We start from the raw sequence: 23,833 nt of genomic DNA on the forward strand, positions 1-23,833 counted from the left end.
TGGTTAATCTCTTCCTGCTCCCACCTCCCCGCTTCCCTTTGAGATTTGTCAGTTTGTTCCATGCTTCCATGTCTCTGAATCTATTTCACTCATTAGTTTATTTTGTTCATTAGATTCCACATATGAGTGAGATCATGTGATAGTTGTCTTTCTTGGACTGGCTTATTTTGATTAGTATAGTATTCCCCAGGTCCCTCCAAGCTGTCTCAAAGGGTAAGAGATCTTTCTTTTTTACAGCTGCATAGTATTCCATTGTGTAAATGTACCACAACTTTTTAAATCCACTCATCTACTGATGCTTTTGCCCATTTCTTGATTGGATTGTGTTGTGTTTTTTTTTGGTGCTGAGTTTTGTAAGTTCCTTATAAATTTTGGATATAAGCCTTTATCAGATGTATTGGCAAATATATTCTCTTATTCAGTGGGAAAAAACATATTTTTTCTTGACGAAAGTTGTTGTAAGTGAATAGAGTATTAACCAGCAATGTTACCAAATAAATGAATCTTTTGAGAAAATAAAATACTTGGTGAGAAGTTAAAAAACTTTTAAAGAATTGGTATATGTAAATTTGACAGCTGAAAATTTGGCAGGACTGTTTGAATAAATAATCCATAGTTAGATTCCTGTCCAAATTTAATTGGTTTACAGAATTAAAAATCACCAATCAGTCATCATAAAGACAGATTCTTCTGGCTATAGAATTCAATTCAATGGCATTGATATTTTGTTGGAAATCTATAAAGTAACATCCTTATTCCAATATGATAGAAACATAATTTTATAAGCAATATCTGGATAGTCATAACTCTGCTTCTAGGAAAAAATGAAAAGAAAAATTTGAAAACCAGAAAAAATTAATTAACTCAGAATTATAAATTAAGGCAAGGCCTAAAGTTAAAGTTTACTTATTTACTTAGTGAACTACTGGCATGTTATTTATGCAACATTTTCCTCTTGATTAGACACAATCCAAAAGTACTATTTCTTGGTAACACTTTACTTTCATAGTGACCTGAAATACTCGTAAGCAACAGCACTGCATTTCTTTACTATTTTCCTATTATGAATACTCTAAAATTTCTCAGACTATTCTTTCCCTAAGTATCTGAAGTGAGAGAGTGGGTCAAGTTTGACTCTGCTGGGGTCCATCCAATGTGGTTTGAATCTCAGGTCCCATGCAGTTGAGCAAGGTGTTAAAATTCCCCAAGCCTTAGTGTCCTTACACGTATATAATGCTAACTGCTACCTCACTAGGCAGCTGGAAGAATAACATGGGATAGTGTATGTAAGCTTTTATTTCACACATTGTCAGCATTTAACAATTGATCCCTTTCCTTGAGACACTCATCACTTCCCATCCAGGCTACCACACTCCCTGGTTTATTCACCTACTTCGCTGGCCACTCATTTTCAATCCCGTTGGTGGATTCCTCCTCATATCCCTGATTTCTTAATGTTTTATTGATGCAACACTTAGTGCTCAAACTTCTTTTCTCTACCCACATTCACCCCCTGATGACCTTTTTCATTCCAATGCCTTGTATGATAATGACTACCAAACTTATATTTCTTGTTTGACCTCTCCATTGAACTCCAGATTTATCTAGTGGATCCCTAATAGACATCTAAAATTTAATCAAACACTTAATTTTCCCTCCAAAATTGATCCCTTCTTCATCTCAGTTGATGGCGACTCTATCCTTTCATTTGCTCAGGCCTAAAACTTGAAGTTGTCCTTAATTCTACTCTTTCTCATCCAATACATCTGATCTACTAAGAAATCCTGTTGATCTTACCTTCAAAAGATATCCAGAATCCATCATAACTTACAACCTCCATACTCCTCCAAACAGCCCTTCTCTTTTCTGAATCATGGCAAAAATTTCTTAACTAGTCTCCTTCATTCTGCCATAGAAACTATAGACTATTCACCACAGAGGAGTCAGAGAAGTCCTATAAAAATGCCAGAGCACGCCATTCCTCTGCTTGAAACCCTCTTAACACCTTCCCCTTCCACTCAAAGTTAGGCCCCAGAACATTACAATGGCCTACAACGCTCTATGTAATCTGCTTCCTAACCTCCTCTACCAGGCCCTGCCCCAACCTATTATGTGACCTCTTAGACCTCGCCTCCTTATACTTTCCTCCCTCATCCAATCATCCTTACTGTACTTTTTAAAAATTATATATATACTTATTGATTTCAGAGAGGAAGGAAGAGGGAGAGATAGAAACATCAATGGTGAGAGAAAATCATTGATCAGCTGCATCCTGCACGCTCTCTACTGAGGATCGAGCCTGCAACCTGGCATATGCTCTGACAGGGAATCAAACCATGCTTACCCACTAAGTTATGCTGGCCGGGCCCTACCACACTTTTTAAAGATGAAGAGGTAGGTTCCAGCCTCTGAGCCTTTGAAGTTATAATTCCCTTTACATGGAAGTCTCTCCCAGATATTTGTTCTCTCTTCACCTCCATCAAGTCTTTGCTTAAATACAACCTTTTCCATTAGGCAATCCCTGCCCACCACGCTATTTTAAATGGCAGTGTTTCTCCCAGCCGTGTTTTACTCTTTTGTTTTTTACCTTCTGCCTTAAGATATAATTTAATTATTTATTTTGTTTATTGTCCACCTTCCTCCACCAGAACATAAACTTTTGAAGACAAGGATTTTTGTTGTTTTGTTCAATGCAGTATCCACAACAATAATGTTGTATATTATTGGAAAAAAAATGCTTTGGTAGATATTAGGTGGGTAATAGGTATACAGAAACATTACACTCCTTTCTATTGGTATAGTACAAATTAACTTAGACCTTTAGAAATCTCATTAATTGAAACACACACAGCCTGTCTTTTTATCTTTATCTTCTGTTTGGAATTATTTTTAGCCCAAGTCTGGGCATCTGTACTTTTCAATAGTTCTATCTTCAAACAGTAGTGATGAACTTGATCATCATTACATATTAAAGGATCTCATTGTATTCCTGCAATGGACTAAATGTTTGTATCTCCCAATTAATATGTTGAAATCCTAGGCCCCAATACTAGTATATTAGAAGCTGGAGCCTTTAAGAGGTCATAAAGGTGGAATCTTTATGAATGGGATTAGTGCCCTTATAAAAGAGGCACCAGGATTCCAAGATGGCTGTGGAGTAGGAGGAAGCTACATTCACCTCTTCCCAGCATCAAATCAGCAATTAACCTGAATAACCAATTGAAGGACAGCTGAACAGGCATATTATCACCAAGGATTTACAGAAGAAGCCAAAGAGAGACTGGTAAGAAGGGTAAAGACATGGAGAGGGCTGGACCCTGCATCCACATGTGGTGGCTGAGAAATCGAAGGGATACCTGGGCTGCAAAAGTACACCCTGAAGCATGTCAGATCTGAACCCCATGCTGGCAATCCCCAACCCAGAGCATCAGAGCTTGGAAAAGGAGCCTGCATAGCATCTAGCATTGAAAATTGGTGGGGAGTCTGTCCACCTGGAAGAGGAGGAAGTCTGCTAGAAACCCAGGGCCAACACACAGCATCTTGCTCTTGGACACAAACTTGGGCTCCAGTAGAGGGAAGTTGACTCAGGGCATATGGGAGTCATAATGAAAAGGTCTAGGTTGTGTGGCCCCAAGGAGAGATCTAGAGGATCAGCCACTGAGGTCCCTGTGCTGAGTACCTATCCCACACCATCCTTAGGAGCCATCTTCCCAGGGTCGAATACTCCTGTACTTACTGTACCAGCCTGGGCAGTGCACTGCCCAGACCTTCAGCTACTAGTGACACCACCCTGCCAAGCTCAAATCCTGCAAAACAAAACTAACGAACATTGGCAGGGTGCACCCAATAGGGACCTTTGGTGTGCTCTTTTTCTAGAGAAGCTCTTGGAAGACTCTCAGTCATGGAACTATGTGGCTTTGAAATGGGGACCAGTCTTATTGGATACTTGGATGGGCCCTGTGGTGTGGGGGATGTGCTTGCCCTCATCATGCAGGGCCAGAAGGCAATACCCCCAATGGGAGACTTGATCTGTCCTCCCAATTCCCAGTGGCCCTGCCCTGCTGAGACTGCTCCTGCAGAGGGGACAGCAGGCTGCATCCAACTTAAACCTGCAGTACACTCCCCCTGGAGGAGCTAGGGTTGGTGACACTGGCAGAGACTGGGTGGTATGGCTCTGGAGTAGGGAACACCCCCCCCCCCAATACAATAAATGCCTGACCATGCTTGCCCCCTCTTGCCCCATCCTCCCAACACTGGTCACCCTACCCTACCCTACCAAACTCGTGCCTTGTGGAAGAATTTGTGGGTTGTGGCCAGCCTGGGAATACTCTACAGTCTTTCTTTGGAAAGCTCTGGAGGAAGACCAGGCAACCTCAGGGGTGGTGGAGCAGCTGACAGGTGAGCTGGACTTCAGGGTGCCTTGGACCTTTTATTGATCTTCCCTCAGCTCACAGCTGGAGGAAGTTGACCCTTCTCACACACACCCAGGCACATCAGACACAGCCACAAACAGTGAATAGAATGGTAGCGCCAGACAGGTAGCCCAAAGCCAGTTATAGATAACATCTGACATCAATATGCATTGAAAACCCGCTCAAGTAGACTCAGAACCAACACAACCAGTGGTGGGCTTCAGACCACACCAGAGCTCTACCCAACTAGCCACACAAATGGCACACAAAAAGGGGGATTCTGACAGGCAACAGATCCTACTGGGAATAACTGCCTCAGGGAGCAGCCCCTGCACAGTGACTCAAACACAGTGATTGATATCTATTCTTATAGTCAGCCAGCCAGACGGTTAGCTCCACCCACAAATGGGCCAACAGCATTCAAGACTCAACTACAACAGGACAGCAGACATAACCACAAAGGAGACATTACTGAGCTCAGGTGATCTGGAAGATTGTGCCACTGAGCCCCACAAGACACCTACATCATAAAGCTGTCATAACAAGTTTGGGAGTCACAGCAGATCTACCTAATAAATAGAGGGAAAATGGGGATACAAAGAAATATGCTCCAAATGAAAGAACAAGTGCAATCCCCAGAAAAATAATTAAATGAAATGTAAACCATCAAGATACTAGGTGCAGAATTTAAAACAATGGTTATAAGGATGCTTAAGAACTTGGAGGAAGAAAGGATGATCTCAGTGAGAACCTAAACAAAAAGAAAATAAGCATTAAAAAGGACACAGAAATCACAAAAAGGAACCAGTCAGAAATTAAGAATACTATGTGTGAAATGAAGACTATACTAGAAGGAATAGACAGCAGGTTAGATGAAGTAGAAGACTGAATCAGTGATTTAGAGGATAAGAAAGCAGAAAACATCAAAGCAGAGCAGCAGCAACAACAATAAAAATTTAAATGAGGAAAGTCTAAGGAACCTCTGAAACAATATCAACTGTAACAACATCTGCATCATAGAAGTACCAGAAGGAGAAGAGAGAGAGTACAAGGGATTGAGAACCTATTTGGAGAAATAATGGCTGAAAAATTCCTTAATCCAATGAAGGAAAACAAAAGACAAATTCAGGAAGCACAGAGAGTACCAAACAAGATGCACCAAAAGAGGCCCACATCAAGGAACATCTTAATTAAAATAGCAAAGTTTAAAGATAAAGAGAGAATCTTAAGAACAGCAAGAGAAAGTTAGTTACCTACAAGGGAGCTCAAAATGAATTAAAGACTTAAATTTAAGGTGTGAAATCATAAAAATCATAGATGAAAACATAGGCTGTAAAATCTCAGACATCTCTCATGGCAATATTTTTTCTGATTTATCTCCATAGACAAGGGAAACAAAAATTAATAAACAAATGGCACTACATCAAACTAAAAAGCTTTTTCACAGCAAAGGAAATCATCAGTAAAATTATAAGACAACCCACTGAATGGAAGAACATATTTATCAATGATACATCTGGTAAAGGATTAATTTCCAAAATTTACAAAGAACTTATACAAGTCGACACAAAGAAAACTAACAAATTAAAATATGGGCAAAGGACCTGAATAGACACCTGTCCACAGAAGACATACAGATGGCCAGCAGACATACAAAAAGTTGCTCCATGTCACTAATCATCGGAGAAATAAAAATTAAAACCACAATGATATATCACCTCACACCTGTCAGAATGGCTATCATGGTGAGGATATGGAAAAGGGAACCCTTGTGCACTGTGGGTGGGAATGCAGATTGGTGCAGCCATTATGGGAAGCAGTATGGAGTTTCCTCAAAACTTTAAAAATGGAACTACCTTGTAACCCAGTAATTCCACTTCTGGGAATGTATCAGAAGAAACTAGAAGCACTAATTTAAAACAATAGATGCACTCCTATGTTCATTGAAGCATTATTTACAATAGCCAAGATTTGGAAGTAGCCCAAGTATCCATATGTAGATGAGTGGATAAAAAGCTGTGATACACTTACACAATGGAATAAATACTTAGTCATATAAAAAGAAGGAAATCTTACCTTTTGCAACAGCAATGAATGGACCTGCAGAGTATTATGATAAGTGAAATAACCAGTCAGAGAAAGACAAATACTATATGATTTCACTTGTATGTGGAATCTAATGAACAAAATAAACTAATAAACAAAATAGAAACAGACTGACAGCTGTCAGAGGGATGGGGGGTTGAGGGGCTCGGTGGAAAAGGTAAAGGGATTAAGCAAAAACAAAACAAATAAACAAACAAAAAACCCCCAGACATAGACAATAGTATGGTGATTGCTAGAGGGAAAGACTGGTGGAGGAGATGGAAGAGGTCAAATGGCGGATAAATGACAGTAGAAAGAGACTTAACTTTGGGTGAGTGGTGAGCACGAGATGTAGTATGCGGATGATGTGTTATAGTAGAGTAGTATACTTGAAATCTGCATGTTTTTATTAACAAATGTCACCCCAATACATTCAATGAGTAAGTAAATATGAAACACCAAAGAGATTTCTCACTCCTTCTTCATGCGAGGTGACGATAAAAAGATGGCTAATAAGTGGTGCCTCACAAGACATCGACTTTGCCAATGGCTTGATCTTGGACTTCCTAGCTTCCAGGACTGTGGGTAATAAATTTCTATTTTTTATAAGCTCTCTATTCTATGGTTTCTCTATTATAGCAGCCCAAATGGACTAAAGCAATTACATGGCATCCTCTGCATAAAGGATTCATTCAGGTTTCAGAGAAAATGTCATCTCTTAATATTGGTCACCCTCCCAATGCCTCCTACCCACCCCCATCATTCCTTAGACTATTATCTAGTTTCTTTTACACTCCATTCTACTGATATAGTACAGATGAACTTAGAACTTTAGAAATCTTACTAATTAAAACACACTGCCTGTGAAACACACTATCTGAAATTGGCATATTTATTTATTTGTTGTTTATCTCCCCAAAGAGAATGCAAGGTTCACAACAACGAATTATCTGGCCTTAAATGTCAAGGGTTGAGAAACCTTGACTTTCATGTTTCCAGACTTACAAGTCATCCTGAAGTCTCTGCAGAGAGGAAGACATTAACCTCTCTTTGTGGTAATGATAAAATATAACTTTGGAGCCTTTGTTCAGCCCATTTTCTTAATCTTTATAAAAATACTTATTTTCAGTTATAGGTTGTAAATCATTCTTGCCTTTTACTCCACATAAGTTCCCCTTGGCATTTGAGTACCATGTGAGTAACCTCGGATACATTACCTGCTGCTCATGGAGGACCACTTGACCATTGAGGGGATTTCCCAGGGGTGCCACTGTCACAAATGGGTGCCAAATTCCACTGGCGGTTCTTGGGAAGATGTCAAAAAAGTCCACAAAGTAGCCAACTTTCCCAGCCATACTCATGAAGTATAAGGAAACAGGATTGCATGTCACTACATAGAGAGTATATTCCTCATTTTCTGAAATGACAAAAAACAGTCAATTTTTAAATCTGCAACAAATTTTCTGACTGGGCAAGAGATCCAGTGAAAACTGAGTCCTGAGACTAAACACAGTTGAAACTCAACAGATGGATTGCTTAGGCTGAAAGACCATGAGAAGCAACTTAGTTCCTGCTCTGGAAGTAGATGGGGCCACAGCTAACTATTTGAGGAAGTATTTGTTCCCAAAAGAATTCCATAATATCTCACAATAACACCATTAAATATTTAATACTTCTCAATGCAGGAAATTCTTATATGAATGCAAAGTGCTTTGTGCTTCAATAAGGTCTGTTTTCTCTTGTTTTATTGTTTGTTCAGATGGACAAAAAAAGCTGGTCAACATCTATCTGCTAATCTTGCGTTTTCTAGATAGTTACTAGATCCTTAAGCTTTTCTTGCTATAAATAATTCCATTTTTCATTCTTAGCTTTATGGATCTAATTTTTCAAACTACTGTTTATTATTTGAGTACTTATTATAAAATTTCCCTCCCTTCTCTTCACAAACACAAAAAAATTGTGTTAACTATGTATGGTGACGAATGTTAACTAGACTTATTGTGGCAATCATTTCACAATACAAATATCAAATCATTATGTTTTACACCTGAAACTAATATAATGTTATATGTCAATTATAATTCAATAAAAAAATCAAATCTCTGTATTTTCAATCTGAGTACTTGACTAGGTCCATTTTCTGAAATCTCTATCAGGGCTTCTTCAACTTTTAAGTGCATATGAATCACTAAGGATCTAATGAAAATGTAGCTCCTGACTCAGTAGGTCTGGGATGGGTTTCAGATTCAGCCTTTCCAATAAGCTACCAGGAGATGCCAATGTTGCTAATTTGAGGACCTCCCATTGAGTAGTCAGACAATAGACTATGTTTCCTATAATCTCTAGGAATAAGTTGTAAGGGAATAAGTTGCTTTTGTATAATAAATGCTATCAGCCTAATTCCTCATCTAGGTATCTATTTGACAGTGGTCATATTTTCTGAACTCAAAATTAAGATACAACATATGGTAGCAAGATATAATATTTATATTTGGTACTATACTGGAAGATTTGGAACATATGTATACATATATTGTGTGTGTGTGTGTGTGTGCGTGAGTATGCGTGCGCGGGCACGCGTCATAGACATACAAATAAAGACCATGTGAAGATATAGGAAATTTAAATAAACACCTAACATTGATAAGAAACACAAGTCAACGGAAGCTGTAGAAGATATTATTTAGAACACTGTGTATGTGTGTGTGTTACAGTTCCAAATATCAGATAGAATCACACAATTTATAACTTAAGAATCTTTTTAATGCTTCCAATATCGGTACAAATCAATTCAACTCAACATTTATTGAGTAACTTTGCACATAATATAGGATACCAGGGAATACAGTCAAAATATTAGCACAGATGTACTTAAAATTATTAATTAAATGCTGTTTAGTATTTGGTATATATATATATATATATATATATATATATATATATATATATATATATATATAAATCTGCAACAAATTTTCTGACTGGGCAAGAGATTCAGTGAAAACTGAGTCCTGAGACTAACCATAGTTGAAACTCAACAGATGGATTGCTTAGGCTGAAAGACCATGAGAAGCAATTTAGTTCCTGCTCTGGAAGTAGATGGGGCCACAGCTAACTATTTGATCTCTGAACGCATAATAATCTGGCCACTCAGTGTGTGTGTGTGTGTGTGTGTGTGTGTGTGTGTGTGTGTGTGTATTAGAGGCGTGGTGCATGAATTTATGCATGGGTGGGGTCCAGCCAGCCTGTCCAGGGGGAGGGAATATGAGCGGTTGGCCGGGCTGCCTGCTGGTCGAACTCCTGGTTGAGGGGACAATTTGCATATTAGCCTTTTATTATATAGGATATACACTGAGTGGCCAGGTTATCATGCGTTCAGAGATCATAATAATCTGGCCACTCAGTGTGTGTGTGTGTGTGTGTGTGTGTGTGTGTATATATATATACACACATATATATATTCTATCTAATAAAAGAGTAATATGCAAATTAACCATCATTCCGCTACACCCACCAGCCACGCCCACCAGCCAATCAGGAGCGAATATGCAAATAAACCCAACCAAGATGGCTATGGCCACAGAGAGCAGGAGGGAGGCTTGGGTTTCCCCGGCAATGGAGGAAGCCAAGCTTTCCGCCTGCCCTTGCCGGCCTAGGCCTCCACTCAAGGCTACAAAGTTTCAATGATAGAAGATACATAAACCCAAACAGAAATGGAGGCAGCCATGGAGCTGGAAAGAGCAGGAGGCTAGGGTTGCCCCCGGTGATGGAGGAAGCCAAGCTTGCCGCACACCCTGGCCGGCCCAGGCCTCCGCTTAAGGCGACAAAGTTTCAATTATAGAAGATACATAAATTCCAAAAAAAATGGCTGCCGCCACGGAGCAAGCAGAAGGCTTGGCTCCGCTCCAGTCTACAAAGTTTCAATTGTAGAAGATAAATAAACCCCAGATACCAGGGCCTCCACTTGGGTCGCCAGGGGGCGTGGCCGGCCTGAAAACCACCACAGGCCCCTTGCCCAGGCCGCCCCACGCCCCAAGGGAACCCCCACCCTGATCCAGGACACCCTTCAGGGCAAACCAGCTGGCCCCCACCCATGCACCAGGCCTCTATCCTATCTAATAAAAGAGTAATATGCAGATTGTCCATCACTCCAACACACAAGATGGGTGCCCCCATGGGGTCAAAGATCCTGCCCCCATGTGGACACAAGATGGCCACCACAAGATGGCCAGCAGGGAGGGCAGTGGGAGGGACCAGGCCTGCAGGGGAGGGCAGTTGTGGGCAATCAGGCCAGCAGGGGAGCAGTTAGACATCAATCAGGCTGGCAGGGGAGTGGTTAGGGGGTGATCAGACTGGCAGGCCGAAGTGGTTAGGGGCAATCAGGAAGGCAGGCAGGCGAACAGTTGGGAGCCAATCTGGGACCCCTCAAGGGATGTCCGACTGCCCGTTTAGGCCTGATCCATTGGGCCTAAACGGGCAGTCGGACATCCCTTGAGGGGTCCCAGATTGGAGAGGGTGCAGGCTGGGCTGAGGGACACCCCCCTCCCTGTGCACAAATTTTGTGCACCGGGCCTCTAGTACTAAAATAAAGGGTTAAATTATATGAGGGATAGCAAAGGAGTTCATCTTTTTAAAAAAATATATATTTTTATTGATCTCAGAGAGGAAGGGAGAGGGAGAGATAGATAGAAATATCAAAGATGAGAGATAATCATTGATCAGCTGCCTCCTGCATGCCTCCCACTGGGGATCGAGCCCACAACCCGGGCACATGCCCCTGGCTGGAATCGAACCTGGGACCCCTCAGTCTGCAGGTGGACACTCTATCCACTGAGCCAAATCAGCTAGGGCCGAGTTCATCTTTTAAGGGCCAATTCTGACTCACTGGCAGCAGCTGCCTGGAATGCTGTGTGGAGAACTGTGACATTGTCACAAGGGTTAATGAGAAAGGTGCTGCACTGATTAGTGATGGGCAATGGGGCACATGATCACAGCATACTTATGTACAAGTCCTAAATATGAGACAAGAGCCAAATTTCAAACTATATCCATAAAATCCATATTTAATCTCTACTAGTGAGTGTAAAATTCTATATAATAAAAGGGTAATATGCAAATTGACCCTAACGGCGGAACGACTGGGAATGACTGGCCGCTATGATGCGCACTGACCACCAGGCGGCAGATGCTCAACGCAGGAGCTGCCCCCTGGTGGTCAGTGCGCTTACACAGGGGGAGCGCTGCTCAGCCAGAAGCCGGCTCATGTCTGGCCAATGCAGCAGTGGTGGCAGGAGCCTCTCCCATCTCCACAGCAGCTCTAAGGATGTCCGACTAATGGCTCCCTGTGGGGAGCAGGCCTAAACCGGCAGGTGGACATCCCCTGAGGGGTCCTGGACTGCGAGAGGGCGCAGGCTGGACTGAGGGACCCCCCCAACCCCGCTGAGTGCACGAATTTTCACGCACCAGGCCTCTAGTATTTTAATAAGAGCACCAATCTGTTACCAAAAAACTTTGTACATTTTTAAAGCACATTTTTATTCAACATACCTGCTTTTAGGAATAATCAATATCTATAGAACTTGTATGAACAAAACTTGCTTCTGAATTTTTGCTTAAACAATCTCCATCTTAGTCAAGTTAGGGACTCTCTCCCTTCCCCCTGCCTTCACTTTTGTTTATATTACTTTAGTAACTGCCATTAATTGAGAAAGGTACCAGGGCACACTGCATGAATCAGTAGGTACTGGCAACAGTCCAGAAATGCAGATGCCAAAAGTTCACATCCTTTATTTGTCATTCTTCACAATGAGAAGTTTAATGACTGCAAATCATTCCAGCCCTGCTTTCATGGTTCATGCAATCACAAAACTGGAATCCCAGCCAAAGAATCCAATGTTTCTCCTTTTTATTTTCCCTTCTATTTTTAGCACACGCCTGGGTGTGTTTAACTTTGTGCTACAGTTGTAATGAGAAACAGACGTATGCATACAAACTTAGCAGTGCTTAAGGGATTCCACAATAATATTTTGTTAGGTTGGTATAGGAAATTAGTTCTAAATTATATATAATTGCTATCCAATCCACGAATGACAATTATGGAGTCTATGGACTTATTGATGTCCTTTAAAAAAAAAAATCAGTGTTGGAAGGAAAAATCAAAAGAACAAACTGACATACCATGTGATGTAGCGATGTCACAGATTATGTTAATTTCATCCAATGGCAACTTCCAGGAGGCACATTCTTCTGTGAAGGTTTGAGATCTTCCTTCATGTCTTTCTATTGGATAGTCTTGTATGTTTATAAGTGCTGGACCCTATAATAAAGTAGTTTATCTGAGTTAAGAAATTTGGGTAGTTAGTTACCAAAATGTAGAAAAGCTGTAGTTCTTCCAAAATACAGACTTTAAATTCAAATAATCAATATCTTTTTTTTTTTTTCAAATAATCAATATCTTGATATCTCTATTCTTATTTTATTGACTGGCATGGCATTTATAATAATAATACCATAAAATTGCATTTATAAATGCTTCCACATGTGCTGCTATTTAATTTCACACTTTATTTTCTTTTTACTCATAAAATAGACCAGATGTAAAATCCCATAGTATTTCTCATTATTTCATTTCTTTCTAAGCCAAGAGCAACTTTGAATGCCAAGTACTGGGACTCAGAACTGTTCAAACCAGGAGAATAATTTGTAAGTGAATGAATCAGGGCCTGATATAGTTTCACTGCAAAGAATGATTATTACATCATTATATAGAATGTAATGGCTAATCCTGGGTTTTGAAATAAAATATAAAAAAACAGTAACAACTGAAATTAAAAACAAATTACTGATAATTATAAAAGGTAGAGTATTTCACACATGCTAAAATATTATTCAATAGTAACATAAGCAGAGGAACAAATTTAATAATGTTATTGCTATTAGTACTGGGTACTCAGATATGATATCCTGGAAAGATTATATAGATATAACTAAAATTTCAATGATTTGTATGCAGTCAGTCCTTAACTAATAAAAAAAAATGTTTGGATTAGATATTGACCACTGTGGCATGTATGCTCCCTCACCCTACAGAATAGTCTGTATCTCAGGAGTAGAAAGACTAGAAACTAGATTTTTCATACTCCCTGCAGCAAGGGTTCTGGATGAGATTTAGTTCTATCAATTAAACGCACTTGCATGAGATTTGGAAGGCAGAAGAGGTAGTGGCGGTCTTCCTGCAGCTGTAGTTGACAAGGAGTCTCTGACTAAAATGAGCCATCAGATTCTATGCTCTCCTACAAGCATTGATGAATGACAGCCCACTGGTCAACCCTGATCCACGGCCTGCTTTTGCAAATAAAATTTTTACTGGAACATAGACACTCATTTGTTAAAGTATTGTCTAAGGCTGCTTTTGTACTATCATGGCAGAGTTGAGTAGTTGTGACAGAATCTTTATAGCCACAAAGCCTAAAATATTTACTACCTGATATCCTATATAATAAAAGGCTAATATGCAAATTGTCCCCTTCACCGGGAGTTTGACTGGGAGTTCGACCAGGGGGCAGGGCCGCTGGCCAACCGCCCATGGCCCCTCCCCCCAGCCAGCCCCGCCCCTGATTAGGGTGGCCTGGACCCTACTCGTGCACGAATTCGTGCACCAGGCCTCTAGTTTTAGATAAAAAGTTTGCCGATCTGCTTTATTGTGTAGCTCTCAGCAACAGGGGTGGTAGCAGAAGCAGAAACACTGATCTTGAAACTAAGTTCTTCTGTACTTTCTAAAAAATTTTATAAGCATCTAATTCCCTAAAATAAATCTCTTATTGCTTGAAATACCAAGGGACTTTGTAGGGAATTAGAGTTTGCAATAGAGGGGTTTCCATTGCAACTAGTGATTGATACTCTTTTCCTTTGCCTGTTTACATGAAGACAAATATATTGGATTAACTGTCCTAGAATAACACACAAGATACCCAAATTTCCCAAAATACAGGTTAGCTCTTAGGAATTCTACTGACTATTAGCAATTCTCTACATGGAGTCTCTCAGAAGCCAGACTGACTTGACAGTTCAAGCAGAAGCTCAAGCTCCTCTAAAATAACCTCAGAACAAGTCATTTCTGAGCTTATATGAATTTTCTCCAGTGAAGATATATAAAAATCTCTAACATTCAATATTTTAATTAAGAAATAAGATCAACCTTTATGCCTATATGATGAGTTTCTGCAGGACACAACAGTTTCTGCATTCCATCTCTTGACTGGCCCACGGTCCAGTAGCCCATGAATGTCTGCTCTGGCAGAGGCAACCTGTTAAGGAGGATTTGAAAAGTAAACATTTTCTTGTTTCCAAGTCACAGGAAACATAACGCACCATCTATTATCAACCATACAAATAAATATGAAGAATGCTTTCCTTAGAAGTTCTTTACACTTTATATAAAACCATGTTTAGAATGTACTTTAAGAAGAAAAGATGCCACTTTTCTGAAACTCAGAAGGTAAAGTCCTATTTTGTTTTTACCTTAATGACAAATACAATAGATTACATATATTTCCCTTGAATTGGTAAAATACTTAGCAAGTTGACATCTAAATTCCTAGTAAAATATAGGAAGGATTTAGGCAAAAAATAAAAATAAAAAGAAATAGAGCAACCTATCAAATTTTTGGTATATTCTTTTAAATTTGGAATAAAATAATAGACAGTACACAATACTACCAGTCACATGGTTGTAAGTTGTACAGGACAAGTTTCATAGACTCTATGTTAGAACCTTAATTTTTTCACTTTGAATTGAAATATTATATACAGAAACTTTCACATAAATGTGCCACTTAGTCCTGAACACACCAGCACCCAACACCAGTACCCAAAGAAACAGCATCACCAGCACCCAGGAAGCCCCTCAGGGCCACTGTACTCACCAAGGGAGCGCTATCCTGATTTCTAATGGAATTAGTCTGTGTTTAGATTCCTTTTTATTTAAAATGACTTTTAAATAAAGTGACTTGCCAAAACACAGATGGCAATGCTAAAGTACAAAACCACAGACAAATTTTTGAGAATAAAGTCTTCATTTTTAATCATACTATCTTTTCTTTGACTTTTTAAAATGGAACAATCAATTTGTCATTTAATTCATTATAAAGTTCTTATTATTTGGTAAGTCGAGGCAAACAATAATTCAGAGTTAAATTTCTTTCTTTTTTTTTTTTAAAGCACATGTAGATACAAATTGAAATGCATGCTTGGAATGAGTTTGATAATCATTAAAAGAGCACATATTCACATTTTGAAACCATTTTATTTTCAATAAGAATAGTCTGACACAATATTTGCATATGCTTAATAAGACCATGTAAAATTCAGACATTTTTGGCATAAAATAACAGAATCAAGCATTCTGGTAGAATATGCTCTTTGGTCCTTTGAAATACTTAACACAAAAGGAATGATATTTACATTGATTTTTTTTTACATCATCTTATGCAAATCTCTTAAAACGAAGTAGGTGCTTTTGTATCTATCATCTAAAATACATTTCAAATTATTCTGATTGGTTACTCACTTATTTCCATGTTTTTACTGGAAGTGAGGTAGGAAGGGCACGGAGCCAGGGGATTTACTATTATGTTCTCTCTATTAAATGTAATAAAGATCTATGCAGACTTTGGAGAGGAAAAGTAGGCTAATTTCTCTGAGTGTTAATTTCTTCCTTTGTGAAATCAAGGGGAAGATCTGTATGGTTCCTTAGAGCTTGGGTAGCCTCTGAAGATCACTGAAGTGAGACAAGGGAAGTGTCAGTGGTAGATTCAACTGTGTTGTATTACCTTGGTGCTCCGGAGTGAAAATAAAACCACCAAAATGAAAATATCTATACCTATCAATAGAAATAGGTGCCCTGAAAGGCATGCTTTACTAATTAACTTAAAAAAAAGTTCTAAATACATTCCAGTTTTTGGAGACAACAGAAACAGTTTGAAATTTAACTGTGTTTCTTAAGAGGTGGAGAATTGCTTAATAAAAATGAACTTTGCTTGTTAGGTTAATATATAGCCTAAAATTGATTGATCTAACATATCCTTTAATGATCATAAATATATCATATAGTTGCTAAAAACAAAGCAAAACACTTCATCCACCTGAGAAAAAGTAACTTTACTTGGCATCTATCCCTGACAATTTCAGGGGTAGTCATGAAACCTGGTTTGAACTTGCCTTCTAAATAATAGTCATGGAAATTACAGGCTGTCTGGGACCAACCTAAAAATAGTACTAGCTGGTTGTCAGGGTATGGGAAGGACCTTCAGGTACCCCATATAGAATCTATTCCAGAACCACATAAGACAATGTGTATGGGCAATCACAACTACAACCGAAAGCACATTTGCAGGATGTTCTGGAGCTGCACAAACTGACTCCATCCAGCTCCTTGGTCACATCAAGTATTGTTTCCAGACTCCCAGTGGGCTCCCGGCAGGCCAATGGATGTAAACCAAAGCCCCTCACTTATTTGCCACTAATAAGCCCTTCCAATAAGCTGTGGAAAGATTTGATGGTTAGTAACTCACTCCCCTTCACTAAGTTAGTAGTCAGGTGAAAAGGGAAGCATTAAAATTGGATGCATGAGCAGGCTCTGAATTTGAAGCATAATCAACATTAGCTTGGGTAGAACTCTAAACTAATAACCAGCTAGCAAAAGATACTATATTCCATTATTAAAACACTAGAGGCCTGGTGCATGAAATTCGTGCATGGGGTGGGAGGGGGTTCCTCAACCCGGCCTGCACCCTCTCGCAATCTGGGACCCCTCAGGAGATGTCCGATTGCCAGTTTAGGCCCAATCTCTGCAGGCAGTCAGACATCTCTCTCGCAATTTGGGACCACCCGCTTCTAACCGCTGGCCTGCCTGCCTGCTCAGTGTGCATCATAGCAACCAGTCGTTCCAGTCTTTCTGGTCGTTCTACACTTCCGGTCGCTGAGCTTTTATATATATATAGATGTCATCCAACTCTGACCAGACTTGTTGTTATACCTGATTTGATTAAAACAACAATGGTATTTTCCATGGTTTTAAGAACATGTCACTTGTTTTGTTTAACTTTGTTAAAGTTCTAGCAAGAATGATGTCTGGATTTAATTTTAAAGAAGAGGAGGAAGAATTTAGGGCCTATAAATAGCACTACTTTTTATTTTCAATGTCATTCATGAATTTATGTTTTCTTAAAAGAATGAAGTATTTCAATTCATATGTTGTGATGTTTCTTAATAATTTGTGGAAGTATTAACAAAGATCTGGAAGTAAATGTTTTAACTATAAGAATGGTGAATATTGAAATCATGACCCAGGCCAAATTATAGCACTTGAGCAGTTACAGATGGGAAAAAGTTGTGGGTTTTTTTTTCTTCTTTTTACATGCATATAATCCCTAACATGAGCCATATGGACACCAGAGTCAAGAAATATAGTCTGAATGACATGTAAGAGATTTGTCTAAGATTGTTTTCATAAAGAGGTGAGCTGGGGTTTTAAGGAGCATGTTCTGGCAAATTTCTGCCTTCTCTGAACATTTGCCAGTACTATTTCTGGAGTATGAAAGAAACACATGAAAAAGATTTGGATCTTTCTAGGGGCATTATGTAATTGGAAGTTGTTGACATACCTATTATCAGCAATTCCTAAAACATTTCCTTACCACAAGAACTACTAATTTTCATAGGAATAATGGAACCCTTCAGGGTAGTTCCACCAACTCTCAAAAATTCACCAATTACTATCATCTTTGAGAAGAAAAAGAACAACTCTAATTTTACAAGGCCTCACTCATTCCTAATGTTTTAAATCTAATCTCTGGTAGACATTAAGGTGGATTGTCCAACTGAATTTACTGAAGCCTGAACAGAATAACCCAAACAAATGTTTCTACCTTTGGCTCTTTCCCCTTCCTCTTACACTTCAGCTAATTTATGCCTTCGCCACCTCAAACTGCTACTTGCTAGTCCTGAACATGTATGTTCATGCTTCCGCCAGGCATTTCTACTATTGCCTCTTTAATGAAATCCTCATTCTTGAGGCCCAATTCAAATGTTATTTACCCTTGCATCCCTCTCTCATATTCTTTCTGGGCAGAATGAATCTTTTGCTCTTCTGGGTTTCCATGTAAATTTGCATTCTTAGGCTAGAGTTCGTATAATTTGCAATTTTCAAATTTACGACCCGATAGGGAATAAAAGCTTAACAATTCAAGTTCATAAGTGAATTAATGAAATCCCTCATAAATATTTTTTATTTAAAACAAAATTTAAAAACCCAGAACACTAAAAGAAAGAAAATAGAAATCCCCTTTAAACACTTTAAGTTAGTAATAATGGATACTACTATTCCAAGTTAACCTCCCTTGTTTACTAGAAACTTCTGAATCTTCCTTCCCTATAGTCTCACATGTTGCTAGTAAACTAATTTTGCTGCAAATGATATGCATACAACAAGGATGTGTGAGGGTTTTTCCTTTCTGTGCTTGGCTCTACATTCAGACACATGGCTTTCCCTTTATAACTTAGATGTGTGCACCTCTGCCACTTAGGTCCCATCAAAGTCACAGAAATGAAGAGTAATTTGGATGCATGCAATGGAAAAAGATTTGGGGAAACTTATTCTCGGCTGACACTTCTCAAATAATCACCAATATCCACAATGACACTGTGCAGTCTCAGTGCTGCTGCCCAGCATCATTTGTGCCAGAGCAGATGTTGTCAGCTGGTCCCACACATCTCGGGCTTTCCTCCTCCTCACAGGAGTTGCCAGACTACAGTTCTGGGGCCTGCATTTCCTTTCCCTCATCTTCAAATTTTATTGCAAAAACTTTTCTTTTTCTGCCATCTGCTTTTCCAACCACATTTAAGTATTTTTGAATCTCAAGTTCTTTCCTTTTCTAATTATCCACATCAAAAAGGACTGGGAATAAAACTCTTCCAGTTGGAAATTTCCCCAGAAAGAGAAAACAAAAAAAACTCTGTATTTCTCACAAGAAGGACTTATAGGAGGAAATAGCCTTACTGTGAATGTAGCTTTGAATATAACATTGCATAATAAGGTTGATAGCTTACATGTTGTCCCAACTAATTGTTAATTCACTGAAGGTAAGGCTTACATCACACTCACTCAAATCTCTGGCACTTGGAATCCCTCACTTTGGCCACTGAAACATCACTCCTTTCCCTCTCATTCCCACTGCCACAATGGGAGCCCACCTTGTTCATCGCATGGATTCCTATAGCTGTTCCAAACCAGTCTTCCTGCCTTCAGGTTCACTGTCTTTCAGTTTATTAACTTTAGAAAACCAGAAGGGGTCTTTCTACATTATGAATCTGACCGTGCTACAATCTGGTTTAAAAATTTTCTCTGATTCCCGACTCTTCTCTTCCTTCTAGGCTCACCACACAGGACACCCTCACTTCACCATTAATTTTAGTCACTGAACTACTTGCAATTTCAAAAATGCACCATGCCCCCTTAAACCTCTATGCTTGAGGCATTTCTCCTCCTTTGTTTGCCTGGAGAACCCCTAGTAATCCTTGAGAGTTGGCTTGGTTACCCTCCCTGACTCTCCCCAGGGCGGAAGGCAAGAATCCTCTCCTTGCTCTCTCCTGTGTGGCTCTAACACACACAAGTCACCCTTTACTTGAGTGCTTTCCCAATTCACTGTGACCCCTTGAAGGTAGGTACTAAGCCTTCCTCACCTTTATATTTCTGACTCACTACCTAGTGTTTACCACAAAGGGCTCAATAGTGTTTGTTAAATGAGTGAATGCTTGGGTACACTAGAACTGCAATCTTTCCTGCTTGTTCCTTATCTCAGTGGCAAGTTGCAAAACACCATGGCAAATCTTCCCCATTGTGTCCTGACTACACGATTCTCAACCAATGATGCCATCTACTTTGCAGGTGAATCTGGAAGAGTAGCTATAGGTAGGGTTTGGGATTTCTATCCAGCCAGGTGACAGGCTTTCACAAAGTATTGCAAATGCTTAAGGGACCAAGCTTAATTCTGTGAGATGGCTAAAATGAGTATAAAAGAGTCATAGATCTTGACATTTTCTATGCACATTGGGTTTGTTTTTTCATTTTTTCTGTACCCTCATTAAAGGAGCTGAAAGCAAGTGAAATGGCTGTGAAGCTACTTCATAACATACGAAAAGAATATAGGGCAAGGACTATGAAACTATAAAACCTAACACCACTCTTCTACTTATAATAGTTCTGAGATGTCATAATGTAAACCTTATTATATTTGAAAACTAAGAGCTCTTTTATGAAGTAAATCATCATACAGAGTGGAATTATACAACTTAGAACCCCATGGCCAATATTGTGAACTCATTTGTAAAAATTAAGAATACAAAAATAAAATTATAGGACATAATAGTTTGGAAAATGGAAGGAGAGGCACAATACTTTAAGAAGAGAATCTTAACATTTAATGGGACAAACAGCTGATGATCACTCCTATCTCCAAAGATAAGCCTAATGAAATTACTCAAAAGAGAGATTCTGGTTGGGGATGTTCTTTTTAATGCTTCTGGTACATTGGAGACCCCATGGCTGGTCTTGGGCAGAGAAGCAGCAGCTGCTATTGATGCCACAATTATACAGGATGAGTGAGTCTTTAACAAAGAAAACCCAGGCTAGTCACATACCCATTCAAAGACACATTTGATTAAAGAGAATATGTTTACATCTTATAAAAAGTGTTTTTTTTTAAATCCTCACTAGAGGATATTTTTCCATTGATTTTTAGAGACAGTGGAAGGGAGAGAGAGAGATAGAGAAGAGAAACATTGATGTGAGAAAGAAACATCGATTGGTTGCCTCCTAAACATGCCCCAGAGCAGGCGTCCTCAAACTACGGCCCGCGGGTCACATGCGGCCCGCCGAGGACATTTATCCTGCCCGCCGGGTGCCGCTGCCTGTCCTGCTTAGCAGCCGACTCGTCCCGGGCCTGCAGTGCACATAGGAATTTGTTCATAGTTTTTTTTTTTTAAACTATACTCCAGCCCTCCAACGGTCTGAGGGACAGTGAACTAGCCCCTGTTTAAAAAGTTTGAGGACCCCTGCCCCAGAGGATTGAGCATGCAACCAAGATACATGCTTTTGACTGAAATCGAATCTGGGACCCTTCAGTCCGTGGGCAGATGCTCTATCTACTGAAGCAAACTGGCTAGGGATAAAAAGTATTTTTTACTTACTTATGAAATCAATGACAAATAGCATTAACTTGAAGGAAAATGTGATTAAAACAATGGGCTTAGTCACTAATGTAAAAGTTATATGAATATGATATTTGATATATGTCCCCAAATGGAGGGAAATAAAATTTGAAAACTCCAAAGTTTCTATTATCTTAAAAATCTTGCAGTCCAGTGTTGTACTGCATTACTTCTCTCGTATAAGGCACTGTACAGACAACATGGTGGAGTGAGCAAAAAGATGATAGTTTTGGAACAGACAGAACTGCAGTTGAATTCCCCACCCTGTCATTTATTAGCTGTATAGTCTGTTAGGTATTTAGTTTCCTGAAACTCAGTTCTTCATCTGTAAAACATACACACACACACACTCTCTCTCTTATACCTAATAGATAATAAACTTTTAAAAATTACTTGCCTAATAGAATAAAATAATTGTTTTATAGGTTGTGCATTAATATTTGTAAAGTGCTTACAACACTTAGTAAGAACTTGATAAATATCAACTATTTTTACTTTTGCTGCTTTAAAAATGTGTTGTCTACCCTCACTGGACACATTACCAATGATTAAACTTAGGCTGTGTTGAAAGGCCCTAGAATTGCTCAGTTCACGTCATTTCTTGTTTGCCATCGGGAAGCGTGCCAGTGTTCTATCTCTGGAGTAGTCATCACAGTGTAGTGTAAGCTTTGCTGTATGGGAGGCAAGAAATAGCAATTTCAGACTAGACCTTTACTTTAAAACTTTTATTTTATTTAAATAAGAAAACAAAATAAAAAATTCCAGTGCCCAGACTGTCTGTGGACATTTAAAAAATAAAACACAGAAAATAATACACATGTTAGAATATTAAAATAGCAAGAAAGTGAGGCCTTGCAAAGGCAACCACTGTCAATACTACCCTGTGTTTTCAAATTATTCTAAATGTGAATATATTAAAGAGATTTAATTGAAAATTTGCTAATATGGTCCTATACCTTGCTAATTCAAAGTTACTTTGTTTTGTCTGAAAAAGTAAGTTAAAAAATTTTAATCAAGTATTTGAAAGCAGAGAGGGAATACGATGTGAACAGGACACCCAAGGAGCAGTTTTAAGACTCCAATAGGGCTTCTTCACCAGCTATAGGACACTTTTAAAGTCTCACATGACAATTGTTTTGAGAAGTGCAGTCTGTCTGGCAACAGCATTTTTACATGTTTAAGAAGGATAATGAGATTTAAACATATGCAGAAAGACACAAAGTGTTGATATGAATGTTTATATTCCTTGTGAGAGTTCCTTGTTTATTATGCTTACAATAAATATCTAATACTCAAAATCTCTAGAAGGATGGAGAAAAGAGTAGGGTTGAGGAAGAGTGTCATTTGCACTCAAATCTACTTCATTAGAGATAAATTTCTTTTCAACAAAGGAGCTTGGGAATAAAATGTTTTAAAAAGAACCCCTTTTCACCCGGCTGGCATGGCTCAGTGGTGGAGAGTCGATCTATGAACCAGGAGTTTACAGTTCAATTTTAGTCAGGGCACATGCCCAAGTTGTGGGCTCGATCTCCAGTGTGGGCCATGCAGGAGGCAGCCGATCAATGATTCTCTCTCATCATTGATGTTTCTATCTCTCCTTCTCCCTTCTTCTCTGAAATCAATTAAAAATATATATTTTTTAAAAAGAACCCCCTTTTAGGGACATGTATCTTCTATTAAGAAGAAAAGCTGTGCAAAAAAATAAAAAAAACTCAAAAGAAATATTTCTCAGTGTATGAAATAACACACAGAATCACAAGATCTGGATTTAAAAACTATTATCTTCAGATGGTGGAATTATAGGTGTTTTAATTTTCTTTTTGTTAATTTAAATATAAACAGAAATTCATTGTTCATTTAGTACATATGCATCACAAAGAAATACTACATGTTAAAACCTTTTAATTGCCCAATTTTTTTATTCTACTCTGATACAAACAAATGATTGGTATATTATATGTAGTTTTCCAGTGACAAATAGGCAATAAATGCTTTGGGGGAAAATATGAAACTGGCCTAAGAGTAAACAAAACAGATTGAGGAATTCAGAGGGCAAGTTGGGTGGCGGG

The 23,833-nt window shown here is 38.9% G+C and overlaps 1 protein-coding gene across 1 annotated transcript in view; it reads right to left on the bottom strand.

Moving 5' to 3' along the window:
* VWA8 (von Willebrand factor A domain containing 8) overlaps positions 1–23,833 on the bottom strand; it is a 407,937-nt gene that overhangs the window by 137,737 nt on the left and 246,367 nt on the right. The window contains exons 27-29 of the mRNA XM_080659387.1: positions 14,695–14,803; positions 12,675–12,813; positions 7,715–7,914 (exon numbers count right to left, since the gene is read on the bottom strand). Of these exons, the coding sequence (XP_080515513.1) occupies positions 7,715–7,914; positions 12,675–12,813; positions 14,695–14,803 (448 nt within the window). The remainder of the gene's footprint in view (positions 1–7,714; positions 7,915–12,674; positions 12,814–14,694; positions 14,804–23,833) is intronic.

Source organism: Plecotus auritus, assembly GCF_963455305.1.
Source record: "Plecotus auritus genome assembly, chromosome: 3".
Classification (NCBI taxonomy): Eukaryota; Metazoa; Chordata; class Mammalia; order Chiroptera; family Vespertilionidae; genus Plecotus; species Plecotus auritus.